This window comes from Zosterops lateralis, assembly GCF_965231275.1.
Source record: "Zosterops lateralis genome assembly, chromosome: 7".
In the NCBI taxonomy this organism is placed as follows: domain Eukaryota; kingdom Metazoa; phylum Chordata; class Aves; order Passeriformes; family Zosteropidae; genus Zosterops; species Zosterops lateralis.
Genome location: NC_139767.1, coordinates 4,818,119 through 4,835,894, shown reverse-complemented (window position 1 = coordinate 4,835,894; position 17,776 = coordinate 4,818,119). Strand labels below are relative to the sequence as shown.

At 41.3% G+C, this 17,776-nt stretch overlaps 1 protein-coding gene across 3 annotated transcripts in view; it reads left to right on the top strand.

Moving 5' to 3' along the window:
- Positions 1-17,776, top strand: part of UNC80 (unc-80 homolog, NALCN channel complex subunit) — a gene marked incomplete at its 5' end in the record, with an annotated part of 126,735 nt that overhangs the window by 79,145 nt on the left and 29,814 nt on the right. For all 3 annotated transcript variants that reach the window (XM_083865824.1, XM_083865822.1, XM_083865823.1), the window contains 14 exons: positions 606-692; positions 1,439-1,622; positions 2,229-2,323; positions 3,188-3,277; positions 3,632-3,733; positions 5,368-5,548; positions 6,943-7,211; positions 10,515-10,649; positions 11,297-11,435; positions 13,043-13,139; positions 13,795-13,965; positions 14,166-14,258; positions 16,806-16,841; positions 17,150-17,368. In XM_083865824.1, coding sequence (XP_083721950.1) covers positions 606-692; positions 1,439-1,622; positions 2,229-2,323; positions 3,188-3,277; positions 3,632-3,733; positions 5,368-5,548; positions 6,943-7,211; positions 10,515-10,649; positions 11,297-11,435; positions 13,043-13,139; positions 13,795-13,965; positions 14,166-14,258; positions 16,806-16,841; positions 17,150-17,368 — 1,898 coding nt within the window. The remainder of the gene's footprint in view (positions 1-605; positions 693-1,438; positions 1,623-2,228; positions 2,324-3,187; positions 3,278-3,631; positions 3,734-5,367; positions 5,549-6,942; positions 7,212-10,514; positions 10,650-11,296; positions 11,436-13,042; positions 13,140-13,794; positions 13,966-14,165; positions 14,259-16,805; positions 16,842-17,149; positions 17,369-17,776) is intronic.

The window sequence follows — 17,776 nt, the reverse complement described above, 5'->3', positions numbered from 1 at the left end:
TATCATTGGCATGGATTGTCCTGTGCATATCCCTGCCTCCAACACTCAGTTGGCTCAGTTCTGCTGTGGGGTCAGAGGAAAAGGGCCAGAGAAGACATTTGTGATACCATCTGTCTCTCTTCAACTGGCAATGAGATTCTGTCCCTTCTGTAATCCCTTCACACCATGAGAAACATCTTAGTCTACATTTAAGACAGGCAGTCTCCAAAAGCAGAGAAGTTAGAGTCTGCCCACACCTCTCACCCCACAGCCACAGCTGTTGAGGTGAGATGAGCTAGATTTCACAGATCATCTGGGTAGTCAGCAGGGATAATCACAGGCACAGGAGTGCACAGTCACTAGTGTTACAGTCAGTACAAATTGCAGCAGGAGGTACTGGCATCTCTGAGATAAAATGGGAAAGACACTGGCCTGGGTGCTGTGCCCTGGGCCTTGTTTTGCAATATGTGGGAGCAGTAACAGGTGTATAGTTTTATTTCATGCACTGAGGATAAAGCTGAAAAAGGGACAATGGAGAAGTTGGAAAAAACAAAGCAAGAAAGGACAAAAAGGAGAAATCTGTTCTTCACTTTTTAGTGGGAAGAAAAAACTTGCTTTTCTTCCAGGATGAGCTGATGTATATGCTGAGGAAGCTTTTGTTGAACATTGGAGACTTTCCTGCCCAGACATCTCATATCCTGTTTAACTACTTGGTGAGTAGCTTGTGGGCCAACTGTGCAGCCCAGAATCTCTCCTCTGTCTTTATGTGTGCAATAATTGCACTTAATTTTTCTTTAAATAGCTCATACTTGCTCCTGTTTGTGGGTGCAAGTCACCAGGTTTACACTAGCCTTTCTGGAGAGGAAAAGGAACCTTTCTTTTTATTAAACCCCTAAGCAACCTGTCATGGATTTCTGAACTGAACCTTAGCCAGTAAGTTAAAGACAATCAGAAGGATCCTAGCACCAGAAACTTTTAATTATTTTACTTAATTTGGATTCAGGAAGTGCTTTGCTGATAGATAGTCATCTTGGAGCAAATCTAACAGCTTCTTTCAAGATTTGGACAAATGTTGTAGATAGGAGGTGGAGCAGACAAGGTGAATACTTCTCCAGGGAGCCTTCTGTAGTTTGTGAATTGTCTACATGGCAGCACTTCAGAGCAGAAAGTATAGGAAGTCTCTAACTGCAGATATTCTTAATTTTCCCCATCTGCAGTGGTGCTTAAGACTGTACTGCAAGTGTATGTTTTGCCCCCAATCCTCATGATCTCTAGAAAAAGGAAGAATATTACAGGCAGATTGTTCTTTAATATGTATAACATTTCAGGATGGAAGTTTAATGAGTTTATTCCTCTGAATGGAGAAAGGTAGAACAGTACAGTTTCTGTGTTTATACAATGCTCTGCACAGTTAAAAGAGTGTGTTCAACCTGATATTCCTCTTACTTATTACCTGCAGGTGGGACTGATCATGTATTTTGTACGGACTCCATGTGAGTGGGGCATGGATGCAATCTCTGCCACTCTTACCTTCCTTTGGGAAGTGGTGGGTTATGTTGAAGGACTCTTCTTCAAGGATCTCAAACAGACCATGAAGAAGGAACAATGTGAAGTGAAGCTGCTGGTGACTGCCTCAATGCCAGGTATAAAAAAATAAGTCTTTAAATCTCCTTCACTTAAAAGTTTCTGGCCCACTTTACCAAAAAGAAGATATATCAGAACTGGATGAGAAAAAGACCTGTTACAAATGGATGCATATTTTAAGGCAGTTTTTCTTCAGTTGAGTATTCAGTCAGTAAATTCTACTGCTGATTCCTTGAGATTCCAGAAAACACTTTAAGAGCTCTAAAAGAAGCAAACAGAAACAGAACAATTTCAGCCTAGAGCTTTGTGCCAGATGGGCTGTGAAAGGCTGACAGAAGCATCATTGTCAAACTCCACCATTCAGACTCTGAGCATCCTGAGTCCAACAAGAGATATCTTGCTGACAAACAGGTTTCACCTTTTGCCTGTATTTCTTCCTCAGAGTTGACAGTTGCTGCTAAAGTCAGCTCATCCTTTAAGAACAGATCAATTTCTCATTAAACTGTGGAAGTGTTAAGTAGTTAACACTACTTAATGGTTCCAGACAGGACTTGCATAGACTGTCTGCCTGTCCAGAAATGTATTTCAAGTGCCACTCCATGGGCAGTCTCATGAAATTGAGTTAATTAAAGAGGCCAGAGAGAATACAACTTTTCTTCCTCTAGGCACAAAAACCCTTGTTGTGCATGGACAGAATGAGTGTGACATCCCAACGCAGTTACCGGTCCACGAAGACACACAGTTTGAGGCTCTTCTGAAGGTAGGAGTGAATTTTTGAGCTGGACAAACTGCTTACATTTACCTGCCATACCTGTATGCCAGCAATCCATTTTGCATTATCATCCTGTTCCAGTGTCAGGGGAGGGAAATCCTGCTCACAGGCATGTCTGTCTCCCTGTGAGGGGAGCTTGGTTGCAATAAACAGGATCCCATGTTTAAGGATAATAGAAATGCCCTGAACTCACAGAAAGCCCAAAACTCACAAATGTAACTACATTTGGAGACACTGCAGCTTGTTGGGTATTGGCTGTATACTTTTGATAAATACACAAATCATTTAAATGTTTGGTTTTATCAACACTAGAGATGAGAGATTGATCAAGATCAGAGTAAAAATGATCAGTAGCCACAACAGTATTTTGATAACCAGGAGCTATGTGGTCACTTTCTGCCAAAAAATTTCCTGGATGGTTTTAATTGAGCTACATAGGAAACAGATTTGTAAAAGCCTTCAGCTTGTCTGACTATGTTAAATTCCACTGGGAATCACATCTCAGTGTTTTGAAGGGTCAGAACTTCAGTGTCTCTGCACATCCCCGTCACTAAATCCCCATAAATACCCAGGACCATATGGCTCTTACAGTCAGACAAATGTGTGATATGAAGACATTAAAATAAGTAACACCAGTCTTCAGGATTGTGATGTCAGCATGCCTTGATTATCACAAACATACTCAGGTACTTCATGATTAAAAAGAGAAATAATTAAAGCCAGAAAAGTGTGCTAATCTGATTGAGACATGCATGCTCGTGCCTTTATAGATCATTAGATAGATATTCTTCTTTTGGATGTTGTGATATTTGTACAAAAAGTAACAGGATATTTTGATTTCTTTCTTTTCAGGAGTGTTTGGAGTTTTTTAACATACCTGAAACTCAGTCTTCTCATTACTTTTTAATGGATAAGCGTTGGAATCTCATTCATTACAACAAGGTAAGGCAAAGATCAAGTCCATGTGACTTTGTTTTTGTGACTTTTCATCTTGCTGCTTTTTAAACATCAGGCTTATCTAACTCTATTTATAGAATTCTGTCCTGTGGGCACCACATCTTTAGTTGTGTGTGTTGAAAGATTGGAATCTGAGAGAAGAGGGAAGAAGACAACAATATCTAGTTTTCTTAGAAAAGATCAAATTTCTCTTCTGTTTGTGCTCTTTCATGACACCTGACAATGTCTGAAAGCCCCTGCCCTTCAGAAAAGGCAAAAGGGCCCTTTTTTCCATTCTGTTGAGTGATGCCATAGTGATTACATTTGTTTAAAATACACTTTTTTCCCCTTTCCTGGCAGACCTACGTCCGTGATATTTATCCTTTCCGGAGGTCAGTTTCTCCCCAGCTCAACCTGGTGCAGATGCATCCAGAAAAGGGTCAAGAGCTCATTCAGAAACAGGTACCTTACTGTCACCAAATATCTCTTCCCAGAAACAAACCCTGAAAAAAAATCCTTTTTTTCTTTTTAAAGGCTTTCCCTCATGCTGCATGCAGATCAAGAGCTTTGCTGGAGAGGTAGTAATCAGTGTGAAATCTGTCTTGGGGCCATTTATACTGTACTTATTGCAGGAAGATTAGAGTGGCATGTGAATTTTCCCCCTCCCCTACCCAGCCAGTTTTCTTTAGGTGGATCATTTTGCAGAAAATTTAAAAAATATGTGTGTGAATGTGCTTAAACATTATGCATTTGATATTAACAGCTGTATTTTTCTAGCCAAAAATCAGCTATTGTAACTGTGTTCTTACTGAGAGTAGGAAAATATCATCAGGAGTGGTTATAAAAGGCTGCTTAAGAGCTACTAGTAGCTAAAATAATGGAAAATAAAGTCAATGCCATCTCATATGTGTATGGCACAGAATAAGACAATATTTCATGTGCTGCACCTGTCAGTAGGAAGGCAAAATAAAAATCTGAAATTACTTGGGATCCTCTTGGTTGCTTATACATACAATTATACATATAATTTCTACTGTTAGATATCAGTCAGCCTTATCCCAGAAGGTAGACAGCAATTCCAACTTCTTGTGGACTATAGTCTAAGACATTGAAGAGAGGAAATACAAACACGTGGCTTTCAGCTTGGAGTTGGTTTCTTTGACCACCTTGGGGCTTACATTAATCTACAGAAAACCCCAAGGCAAAGTTGAAAATTGTTCCACAACCACTTAGGGTCCTCCAGAAGACTGAAATAGAAAATGCTGTTAGAACCATTTTTACAAGCACAACCCATCTTTGCAGACCTGGTCTGGAGAACTGTGGTCACAAAAATTCTAGTGAGAAGGTGCAGCAGCAGCCCTGTGAATTTCATCATGACCCTCTGAGCCATGGGTGCAGCATCCCTGTGATCAGAGAAAGCCATAGAAATGAACCTGGTGAAGTGCATAGACATTTGAAGGAGCTTTTAGATTAGGCTGATATAGATCAGTGTTTTTGCTTTCATCTTCTTTATTGCCAGGGTTGGGATTAAATGCTCAAGACGGTATTTCTCATTCAGACTCAGATGTTTATTAATTCTTATCTATGTTACAGTCTCACAAGCCATGAGTTCTACAGCACTTCTAGCTAACAAACTAAAAATGGAGCTGTCTCTATCTCTTTACAAGGCCTTTTGAGGATAAACTGTCCAACTGAGGAATGACACCTCAATTATTTTTACTTTTAACCCAATAACCAACCACCCATGGCCTGCAATTTGGACTTTTCTATCCAATTACAAAATACCACCTAGACCCATGAAGAAGGTGAAAAAGAAGGATTCGCCTCTGCCCTAAAATCTCCATCTTGCTTTATATATATATATAAATATATATATATATATATTGCTATATTCTAAAGTCTTAAACTCTAAGTTTTCCACCATGTGATATCACACACTTCTATTCAAACTACACACCCATAATACCAGTGCTATCATGCAATTTTGGAAGCCTTCTCCAAAACCTCAGGTTAAATGCAGCATTTTCTTGGGGGTCAGTGCCTGCCAGCACAGAAAGTCAGAAATTCTCAGTCCAGGGTCTCTCTCTCTGTGTCAGGTGTTCACCCGCAAGCTGGAGGAGGTGGGGAGGGTGCTGTTTCTAATCTCCCTGACACAGAAGATCCCTCCAGCACACAAGCAGTCCCACGTGTCCATGCTGCAGGAGGACCTGCTCCGCCTGCCGTCATTCCCCCGGAGCGCCATTGACGCCGAGTTCTCGCTCTTCAGTGATCCCCAAGGTAGGATCTCTCCTGGAGGGCAGCTCTCCTGGAGGGCATTGCTGTAGGAATGCATTTCCCACACCCAGCAACTGTTTTCTGTATAGGGAAAGGTTTAAGATGCACACTCTGCATTTCTTATAAGGGAAAGAACCCAGAAACTTCAATACCCTTCTGACAGGGATTGGCTCAGTGCCAAGAGAGAACCATCTATTGAACCTTTCTGTTGTTCTTCAAATCCTGTATCTCTCCCTATTGGCAGCAAGCCAAATTGTCCCTCCTAAAACATTCAGTATTTAGGAAGGAGCCCAAAGGAAGTAAGGGGCTTTCTGGAGTATTTTAGCAAGGTGTCAGAGGTTTTCTCAGACACCTGTGCATGGCTTCTCATTTTTTTTCTGTAGTGTGTGATTTTTTTTTCACTTATTAAACCTTTTGCTTTACAAAACATCTCTGAAGAGCAATCTTGCTAAAATTTTTTTAAGCCAATCTGCAAGGGCTGGACCTCAGAGATTGATACATCAACAGGTGGTTCATAACACACTAGCCACGTGTTAAGCTGTATCACAGTACAAGGCCCAGAAGGTTTCAATGGATGTTTCATTTGCCTTGGAAACAGATGGGCTTGCAGCTTTTCTGGAAGCTGATAAATCTCTTCCTAGGGAAACTGATAGAGAACTGTTGGTTTGTAAACACAGCAGCAGAAAGGGCTTCACTGTTAGAATTCTCCAGACAAGGCTACTTGCTTCAGACTCAAATGAGATTAAGTTTTAATTGAGTATTAAAATTATGCATGAGACTGCCTACAACAGATTGCTCAAAGTCCTGTGCCACCTGCTTTGAGGAAGCAGTCATCATCTAATGAAGACTGGGTAAAATCTGCAGCAGGGTTGAAGAAAGAGTCCACATAAAAACTTTGCTCAGAATGTAAAGCAGGGTTTCCGGCCTGATGTTAAATAGGTTAAAAGGCCATTGTTACACAGTGGTAAGCATTGGCAAGTTCTGTACCAACTCTAAAGGCACTTGATTTCAGAAGCATTATTGTAACTCTGCATCAGTTTCCGGTAATGCGTGGGCCATCTGGAACATACAAAATGAGCATAAATCTGCACAGCCTCTGAGGCAGATGCATGTACAAGCTCAGATTTTTCACTTTTTAAGGGAAGAGTCTCCAACCAGCAGATTAATGAACTGTGTGTTATTCATCATTCTTTGTCTTCATGTTGATGCTTTCAGTTGAGGTTTGTTCAAGCTCTGTGGGTTCTTAAAGAAACATCTTAAAGAAAGGATGGATGAAATAATTTTAAAAAGGCAGAAGGATGGTCATTGCTGTGGGATGGTTCTTTGCAGGGAGGTGAGGCTGGCTGTGGTGGACAGAGCTGACTGCTGTTGCTGTTGATTTCTCTTCTCCCCTGCAGCTGGGAAAGAGCTCTTTGGCCTAGACACCCTTCAGAAAAGCTTGTGGATTAAGCTGCTGGAGGAGATGTTCCTGGGCATGCCCAGTGAGTTCCCATGGGGGGATGAGATCATGCTGTTCCTGAACGTGTTCAACGGTGCCCTGATCCTGCACCCCGAGGACAGTGCCCTGCTGCGGCAGTACGCCGCCACCGTCATCAACACGGCCGTGCACTTCAACCACCTCTTCTCCCTCAGCGGCTACCAGTGGGTGCTGCCCAGCATGCTGCAGGTGAGCCTGCCAGGGTCATCCCAGGGAGTGCTGCTGTGTCCTGCTGACAGGCAGCAGTGTTGGATATTAGCCCTTTTCCTGGCCCAGAGACTGGGCTCCTCAGAGGTGTTTTAAAGGATTTTATTCCATTTTCAGTCTCATAAGAAGGTACAGATGTTACAGTTCATGCCATCAAAATCAGAAGCCAAATTATTTCCTAATTACAATACATTAAAAGCGTTTTTTGGCCTGTCAGGTTTTGCCACACAATGCTGCTAAACCAATCATCTATTAAAGTACCCCGCATGGGTCTTGCTACAATACATCTTTCATAGTGTTATTTCTCCAAAATATCTAGTCTATTTGCAAGGTCATCATTTGGAACTAGTTTATAGTTCAATTTCTCTCTCAACGTCTGTCCTGTTCCATGGCCTTTTTAAGTCAGTGTTTTTATCTCAAAGTTTGTATATAGATGCACACTATGTGAGCCTTCTGTCAGGCTCTGAGAATTCTCTGCAAATCCATTTTCCACATTTCTCCCTCTCTCTTGAATGGAAAAAATTTCTTTGATGGCTTTATTCATCATTTGCCATACACAGTGAAGTACACAAGGCGCTATCACTAATATTGTCACTATAACAATTAATACATATAAACCTATTTTACAAAGCTCCTTTAGCTAAGGTGCAAAACTCTGTTCTTCAAACAAGTTGTTTAACTGTGATCCATCATCTATTTTAATTTGATTTGCCAAATCTCTCAATTTTTGAAGCTGTTTGTGGATGGATTCTGAATGGTCAGACAACACAATCCTTTAAATTCCTCACAACTATGCCCATGTGCCAGTAAAATAAAATATGATGGCAGCTCTGTTCTGTAACATTGCATGTCTAACAGGTGGTGTTGTGGTGAGGCTCTGGCTCAGGCTGCCCAGAGAAGCTGTGGCTGCCCCATCCCTGTGATTGTCCAAGGTCAGGTTGGACAGGGCTTGAAGCAACCTGGGATAGTGGAGGGTGTCCCTGTCCATGGCAGGGGGTTGACCTGGATGGGCTTTAAAGTCCCTTACAACCCAGACTATAATAAGGCCTTTCAAGCCCCCTACAACCCAAACCAACCTGTGATTGCAATGTGGAGTTGAAGCTTAACAGGGAAACTTTGATTTGCTGAGTCCTCATAAGAGCTTTTAAGGTGCCCCAAGAAGGCAGAGTGGGGTGGCCCAAATTAGCTTTCTGTTTCCTTCTTGGCTAAGTTTCTAAATTTTCTGTTCTCCTTTGTGTTAGGTAAACAAATGTCTACTTTGCTTCTCTGTGTTTCCACACAGAAATGGAAAATTTTAGGATCTTGGGCATCTCTCCATGATTTTTACTTCAGGGATGGCTGAAGTTTGGGAAATAGTTGAAATATCTGGATTTACTACTTGCTGATTGAAACTAAATTATATTCACTTTAAGTGTGAAAATAACTCAAAACATTTATGAAAAACTGTGTTGTCTTTTCTCGTGAGTGATGACAAATATTGGAAGTGTCAGAGGTGGAGTTTCTTTTCACTTTGAGATTAATAAGTTGGCCTCTTTCCCTGTTGGTTCTTGAAAAAAAAATCAGCTACTGAAAAGAAAATTTTAAAAATAGTTCTTTTACAGATAGAAAGGGTTATTTCTGTAGGACTCAAAGGCAGTATCTAAGCAGAGATTTAGTATTACAATGCAAATACAGAAAAGAAGAATCCCTATACATGTTAATTTCCACACAGTTAACAGAGAACAATAATTAGAACTAGTGGTTATTTTAGCTATCTAAACCAGCTCTGTAGTAACTGGAAAGTCTGACATCCTGCTTTACATGATTAGATAAGTATTAATTGGATCCAGGCCAGCAGTGCATGGGTTTATTAATTAGAAACAAAACATTTTGAAATAAAATAGCCTAATAACATAATTTGAAGTCCTCAACAGGAACTATTCCGTCTTGCAAAGGATTCTCCCTTCATTTTCACTTCATATTGAGAGAAATTAATTTGTAATTTCCTGTCCTCACTCTCAATTATTGTCAACTACTGAATTATTAGAATACCACTTCTGGGAGGTAAAAAAGCAATTCCAAAAGAAAATGCAAGTGTTTCTGAGCTTGTTTGGTTTTGCAGATTTTAATTTCTCTGTGCCAGGCACCCAAGATCAGTTAGTTTGTTTGTGTTCAATTCTTCTACCAGTAATTGAAGCTCAGTTCCTGATGCATACACACACATTTCCCCACACGGTTCTTTTTTTGTTGTAGGTTTTTCCATTTTCCATGGTAAAATGCATATACAGTTAATTATCTCCATTTTTTAAGGAAAATGAGATATTGCTGGTAATTGACAGGCCTCATCTCCATGCTAGAGGGTTGTGCTTGTATGAAAGCCACGCAAATTTCCTCAGCCTACCATGGCACTGAGAAGTCTCTGCAGAGATCTCACACAGAGAAGTTGTTCCTAGGAATTCATGCCATTTACATAACTGAGAAACAAATCCCCAAAATTGGCATCATATTCTCTGCATGGTTCAGTGGCCAGCCCTGAAGGAAATGCCACTCTAAAAAACTTAAAATGTTTTAGAAGTGGGTGGCACTGTCACTGTGTTGGAGGACAGAGTAGGAGTACAAATTATCATGACAAACCAGAGATGCAGTCTGAAAAAAAAGAGAAAAAACCGAAACCAGTTAGTGACTTTACTTTTGAATCATCAGACACAGAATATGGGAAGGAAAGTGATTTAGTGGCACCTCTGCAGGACAGAATGTTGGAGTTATAGATGTGAAGCCAAACATGAATCAACAGCATTCTTCTGCTGAAGGATAGAAGAGAAAAATATCTCAAATGCCAGTTTGGGGTGACTGTACAGATTTGTATCTTGTGAAAAACATGGAATAATTCTGCTTTTATCATCCTGACTGGAAGTACTGGCTATATCCAGCGCAGAGAGAGTATCAGTAAACTCAAGAGACTACAGGAAAACAGAGATGTTCATGTAGTCTTGTGAGAAAAGACTGGAAGATTTGATTAACTAAAAAATATGAAGATTCAGAAACAAAGCACTAACTGGCTTCTAACACTTAAAGTGCTTCTAGGAAGGAGAGGGAAGTAATCAACCTCAATATGTAGGACCAAAACCACTGAATTAAAAATGTGAGGAATGTTCAGGCATGAAAAGCAAATATTTTCCTAGGGATATTTTGTCCATGAAATGCATTGCCAAGGAGGGTGGCCCAGTCTCCCTCCATCCTTACAAGTGTGTCAGGAATGGCAGTGGGGTGGTGGCTTCATGTCCTTTTCCATGTGTACTTTCCCAGGTGTACTCTGACTACGAGAGCAACCCGCAGCTGCGCCAGGCCATCGAGTTCGCCTGCCGCCAGTTCTACGTCCTGCACCGCAAACCCTTTGTCCTGCAGCTCTTTGCCAGTGTGGCCCCTCTCCTGGAGTTCCCTGTGAGTAGGAGCTATCCTCCTGTCTCAGGGGGGAAGCCAGGGTGTGCAGCCACCCCCATCAGAGGTCACAAGGAGAGAGCACTGCACAGAACCAAGTCCCCACTTATTTCTGCATGCTTCCGTGCATTGCTGGATGGAGCAGGGTGCTGAGATGGCAGGTTGCTGGTGCCCAGGCCAGCAACTGTGGTCTCACTTTAAATTTCTGTGTATAAACACATTAAAAAAGAACAGTAATGACTTACAGCTCTTTGAATGCAAACCCGTTCTTATAATCCAGCAATAGGAATTAAAAGCTTTAGTTTTAGTACATGTAAAGTCCAGCACTACCTGTGAAGTCGACCAAGCTTTAGTACATGTGAAGTCTAACACTAGATTAGTCATGTTTTGAAATATTCATTAATTATGTTCTAACATTTTGGGCATGTTAATGGAATCCTTATTTGAAGGATTCCTATCTTTGTCCTTCACAGGGCAGCAAAGATCTGTGTGCAGCTTTCAGCTCATGCCCCCACTGTAGCATCAGTCTGTTGAGTCAGGCAAGGCAATGAGCTCTTGAACTCCATGTGGGCCCTTTGTGAAAGACAAAGGTTGTCCACACCTTCAGATAAACATTTCTGGGGTGACATAAATGTCTCTTGTTGGAACAGGATGCTACAAACAATGGAACCAGCAAAGGAGTGTCAGCTCAGTGCCTATTTGACCTGCTGCAGTCTTTGGAGGGAGAGACTCCAGACATTTTGGACATCTTAGAGCTGGTGAAAGCAGAAAAGCCTCTCAAGTCATTAGGTAATAGTAAAGCACCCTTTATTCAGTAATTCTGGTTTGTTGTTTATTGATTCAACAGACATTTGATGCAGCATGATTTCTTCAGAGCCCTTCTCTTCTTTAGGAATGTCCTATCTGTTTCCTGTGCCTCATGGGGCTTTTAAGACTGGTTTTATCGCCATCATCCTTTTGATATTTCCTGCAGGAGGGGAATTATTAATTAATTTTATTCCAAAGCTACTTTTTCTGCTTTAAGCCTTCTAGTCTGAGACTAGCCTCTGGCATTTTGAATTTTAATGCATCTTAGTGAAGAATAAAGACGCCTAATGAATTGTATTATGCTGACAAGATCAGTGTCATCTTCTGTTCTGCGCCATACGGACAGGAAACAAAAGCATCCTCTCCCATGGGCAGACTGTGACTAGTAGATAATGATGGATACAATTCAGACATCCAGCAGTGCTGAGCTCCTGGGGAATGTTGATTTATCATAAAGCAGAATATATATATATGACTGTATGGTGTATCCAGGACTTCTGTCTCTTGATAATTATCCATGCAATGCTGCATTTAATAATTTGGCTGCTTTGTGATTTTTGCTGATTTTTATAAGGATCTTCATCTTGTTTTCCAAATTTGCACTTCTCTTAAATACTAGTTATCTTGATGCACTGTGAAGTCTGTCTGGCATTACAGTTAAAGCTTTGTAATAAAGTGGGATTTTAAGATTCTGCACAATTATATAGAAAGTTTTAATATAAACTGGTACAGAAATAGAAGATATTTCTTACTCTGTGTGGATTCTACCAAACATCTGCATAAAATCTTGGAAGTTTCTGTGGAGAGCTATTGAAAACATCTCTGAAAATTCTCAAGTATGAGTTGATGATGAGACTGTGGATGAGAATGTTGTGTATCTGGTGTATTCCATATGAAGATCAGAATTATGATTTACATTTTTTAGGACCTTAACTTTGACTTGGGCTCCTGCATAACAAAGTCACTTCTGAAAACAGGACTATAGTTCTATTAACAAAAATATTGTTTTACCAGTATTATGCTTTCTAGTTTCTTAGTGCCTAGAACTAATTATGCCCAAAGTGATGTTTGTAATATGTGACTTAAATGCTTTCAAAACCTTTTTCTGAAATCACTAGCACAACACAGTCATTTTTCTGCAGGCATCCATGTAGCTATGAGTATAAAAGTGGCTTGATTTTTGAGAAATAAAACTATCTTCTGCCATTAATTTTTGTGTGGTTGGAACATCTAAGAAAAAAGCATGGGGCGCATAAAAATTAACAATAATTTGGCATGTGTCCTTGTCATACATGAGTTCAAGACTTAGCTTTTGATGGGTGATGTCTGAAACAGGACTCTGTGGGTCCTTTGCTCAGCAGTGAGTGACCTGATGAGAGCTGTTTCACCTACTGAGGTCATGGGTAGTAGGGTTCAAGTAGGTGTGCAGCAAATGTTTCTTTTACAGGGACAGATTTTAATCTGTCCAAGAGCCTATTGGGCACTGCTAACATGAAAAGCAAGCAATAGAGGAAGAAAAGGAAGTGTTAGCTCCTTTCATAGTTAGTATGATTGTGTGATAGTCTTCTCACATTGCTTTATTCCCTCAGACTTCTGCTATGGGAATGAAGACTTGACCTTTTCCATCAGTGAAGCCATCAAGCTGTGTGTGACAGTGGTGGCTTATGCTCCTGAGTCATTCAGAAGGTGATCATCTCTTGTCTTGATTTGTGCAGACACAGAAAAGGTGTAAGAGCTGCATATGGTATGTGAAAGCAAGGCTGGCAAATGGAGGCGGAGGATACAGAAATGCATTCCCAGACCAAGTCTCTGCCTGTTGCCCTTTCCTAGGGCAGCAGCTCCAAATCCTGCCCATTGCTGGTGCAGCACTGAGCTGGAGGGCAGCCACAGCAGCAATGTGTAAGCCATGCTCCCCAGGGGGGATCACACCATGTCCTGTTGGTCTCTGTCATCAGAGGAGCATTGGAGAGGGAACTGGAAGGGGAGAAACTGGCACCTGGAGAGAACAGGAAGATAACAAATCTATTTAAGTAAAAATGTTAGTTTGCAAGAGGGAATCAGAGAATAAGAGAGTCTTTGGAAGGGAAAATGCTGGTTAGCAAATGGGTGACATATTTGGGAGATACGTGAAAGTTCAGAGGGTTTTGTTAATATTATTGTTTCATACATCATCTAGTTTCCCCCTGAAGTTCCTAATCCCTTTGTTTCTTTGGCTCAAGACTTCTAGTGAGAAACAATGAATGCCTAGTGACAGATCCAGGGTCTTCAGATAGAAACCTAAGCCTCTCCCTAATGTGAGGAATGACAAAACAAAACAGACCAAGTATTGTTATTTTTCCAGCCTCCAGATGCTGATGGTCTTGGAAGCCCTGGTTCCCTGTTACCTGCAAAAACTGAAGCGACAAACCTCTCAAGTGGACACAGGGACAGCAGCTCGTGAGGAGATTGCTTCTATGGGTGCCCTTGCCACCTCTTTGCAGGCCCTCCTGTACAGTGTAGAAGTTCTCACCAGGTAACACATGTGGGCCAAGAGGCTGAGCCTGTATTTGTTTGTCTGTGCAGGGAGAGGGAATGCATAGGAAGCTGCAACATGCAGCTTAGCTAGAGCTTTAGACTTGGTAAAATTAGTGCAAGTTTCCAGAGCAAGAGCAGAATTTCTGTGTGCCTGTCAGATTTAATGTGTAGTGTGTTTGTTCACCTTCTCTTTGCCAGGCCTATGACAGCCCCACAGATGAGTCGATGTGACCAAGGCCATAAAGCCACCACAACAGCAAACCACACCATGTCAGCAGGTGTGAACACCAGGTAGGGCTTTTCTTTCTTTTTTTCAATTTTTGTAGCACTTTTGGGTTTGGTGTTTTTTTTGTGTTTTTTTTTTTTGTTTTTTTTTGTTTTTTTTTTTTCAGTAAGGTAATATTATTGCTTAGAGTGCTTGGCCTCAGACAGCTGAGGAGTGCTCTGGGTACTGTACTGTGGGAGAAAACAGTCACATCAAAAGAGCACATTCCCCAGGACTGCACCCCAAAATACCCAAAAGTGGGATTTCTAGTTTAAAACAATGCATCTAAATAGAAGACCAGGGTATCAAAATGGAGGGCGTGCATCCTAAATTATTAATTGCCCTTTTTGCCCTCTAGAAGGATCTTGCTGAAGCTCACTCATTCTCTGCTTTTCTTCCTGCTCAGTCCACTGTCAAAGTGACCAATGGGCAGAGCATGCTTGGATGGCAGTGATGCCTTGGGAAGGCTGACCTGGAACAGAGACTAGACAGGGCTAGAGAATAAAGTAGATATTTATTGAAGGGCCTTTAAGGGTACACCTTGGGCAGGACAAGAGCCTGGCCAGGGCTGCACCCAGCGTGGACCCAAAATGGTCACAAAATAGACAAATGGTCACAAAGTCTCACACTTTTATAAGTTTTGGTGTATTTGCATATTGGGATTTAATTGTCCAATTACAGCTTCAGGTTGTGAGGTCTCATCCTTCTTGTTACCTCTCTTCAGCCCACCCTTGTTTGTGCTTTTGGGCCTGAAAACTTGTAACCATTGTTCTTGGTCTCCAGCAAGAAAAGGATTTGTTTTGTCTCCCTACTCTGTGAAGAGCTGACTGACACTTAATATGAGGCTCAGAACCAAACAGCTAGGCAGCACAGAATGTGAAAAACATGAAAGCTAAAACTGAAGGCATCAGCAGAAGGGTCAGATCCTTCTGGCCTAGTTCTAAGGGGCTCAACACCTTTACAAACACAAACTGCCTATCAACTGAGGCTCACAAAGACTGGCACCTCCTCTAGCTTTCTTTTGTTTCCTTTCCCATTTCTATGTACATTCCCTATGGTCTCTTTCTATGATCTTTACCTCCACATTGGTCTGGGGTGTTTTTGCAGTTACAGATAGCAGAGGAAGGGTAACTGACAATTTGGGAGAAGTGAAAAGGATGCCTGGAAATATTCTTGTCCTTCTTTAAATAAAAACCCAAAGCAAACAAAACAAAACACCAAAGAACTTTGTCACAGAAGGAGGAAACAAAGAAGGACATGGCACCAGTGAACTGTAAATCTGATCCTTGGCCATAGTGGTCATTCCAGTTAGGCTGCTGCAAATTAGACAAGGCCACTGACAATTTACTTGGTCATAGAAGAAGGGCTTAATCCACCCACGAGCATTTGGGATTGTGAAGTTTTTTCTTTGCAGCAGGCAGTCTTCTGGCCAGACTATGCCTTACTGTGCTAAAAATCTGAATGCTGACCTGGAAGGGGAAGTGTAGCCTAGCAAAAGCTGGGGTAGCTGTTTTTCTGGAGTTTTCTAAGTTATTACCTGCTTTTTTTTTTTTTTTTTTTTTCTCAAGGGATTCAGAAACCAATTTCTGCATGGATCATCAAAGGGCTATTATGTGAGGTTATAAATGTGTACACATCTTGGTTGGTAACACCTAACATCAGTCTGTTATTCTTTAAAATCTATTCAGCCATTGTTAAAACATGGTTTTGACTTTCAATCCCTGATCTGAAAAGCAGATAAACTCCAGACATGACAAACCAGCAGATAAACCAGACATGCTGGAGTCTGAAGTGGACATATGCCATTTACTTCATTTGCAAGATGGCTCAGTATAAGGAAAGTAAGGTGTAATGGAAAGTAGTACTTTATTATCTATCTGCTGATTTTGGAGAGCAGTTAATATGTATCTGCTGACAGACAGTGCAGACATTCCCAGTGCAGTTTGACTCAGGCATCTTACATTTCCAGATTTTACTAATTATCAAAGATTCAGCCTCTGATCCAAAATATTTTTGTGCTGCTCCAGGTTTCCTGCACTTGTTTCTTCTGTTATGTTATCTTTGCGGCAGACATTTGCTAGCAACACCAGCAGTCTCATGATGTTAGAATGATTCCTGTTTGAGTCTTGGACATCTTAGCCAAGTGATGCAGGGTCTGTTAATGCTTTCTCAAAAAGAAGTAACAGGAGAAAATAACAATTAAAGAAAAAACCAAAACACTCTGAGGTATTCTTTTCACTTGGTGAGCTCTGGTTTTGTGAAACAGACTGAGCACTGGGGTGAAAATCAGTAAGACAAATCACTAGAAAGAGAGCTATGGTTTTTAAGCCTGAAGTTTTCCTTTCAGAACAGTGCCAAAAACTCTAGGAATATGTTTTTTGATGGAAGCTTGGAGATAAAGGCAATTCAATGTGGTCAGTAACTATGTGTAGGCATTGTTCCTGTGACACAAGATAGCGTGCTGACCATAGTGTGTAAACCTCTGAGCTAGAACAGTTTCATTTTCTTTTAGAAAGGCAAGTTTAGGCACTCTTGAGTTGCTGTTTGCAACCTCACTGTTTCTGTTTTCCCAGGTACCCAGAACAGGGAGCCAAACTACACTTCATCAGGTACAGTAAAATTTTATCTCAGTCTCCCCTGATGTGTGATGAACCGTTCCCACACACAGTTGCTGTGACAGGCAGCCTTTTTTCAGGAAACATATGAAAGGATAGTTCACATAGAAAATATTTTCGTTTTTAGCAAGACTTGGAAGATTATAACTTCCCTTTTTTGTTTCTTAATTGCAGATGCAACTACCTTTCTTTCAATTGCAGAGGAAAGCATCTGTTGCAAAAACAAGATGAAGAGGTTGTTACAATCTAACCCTGGTGATGTACTGCATATAACACTCTGTGTCTTACTTTGTATCCTCTAGGGAGAACCTTCACCTAATGGAGGAGGGCCAGGGTCTTCCCCGAGAGGAGCTGGATGAGAGAATTGCCAGGGAGGAGTTCAGGAGACCACGGGAGTCGTTGCTGAACATCTGCACAGAGTTTTACAAGCACTGTGGTCCGAGGCTGAAGATTTTGCAGAATCTGGCTGGTGAGCCCCGAGTGACTTCTCTGGAGCTGCTGGATGTGAAGTCTCACATGAGGTATTCCACAGGCATTCTGCTTTTACTTGTTCATTTCAGGGGGATTCCTTTCTTCTTAGCTCTTTCTTTTTCATAGTAGCAGATGGAATCACTTTTTGGTGGTGTAGTTGCATGTTTGTGTCTGAAACGTGCAGAGGCTGTTTCGTATGTTCCTGAGATTATACTGATGCTGCTTGTGTATAAAAAAGGTTTCTCAAGCTTTCCTCTGCTCTCATTCTGACCCTCATCTGAAACAGCTCCATCTGATGTGTCAGGACAAGTGGCAGCAAGGAACAAAGCAGATGAGTTTATCTCTGCAGGGCAAGGGGTGAGGAAGCTGCCTACCTCGTTGAATACAAACCTTTACCTTCTGCAGTGGCACTGTGCATCAGAGCCAGCAGCTCACAAGCAAGAAAGGCAGAGCAACCA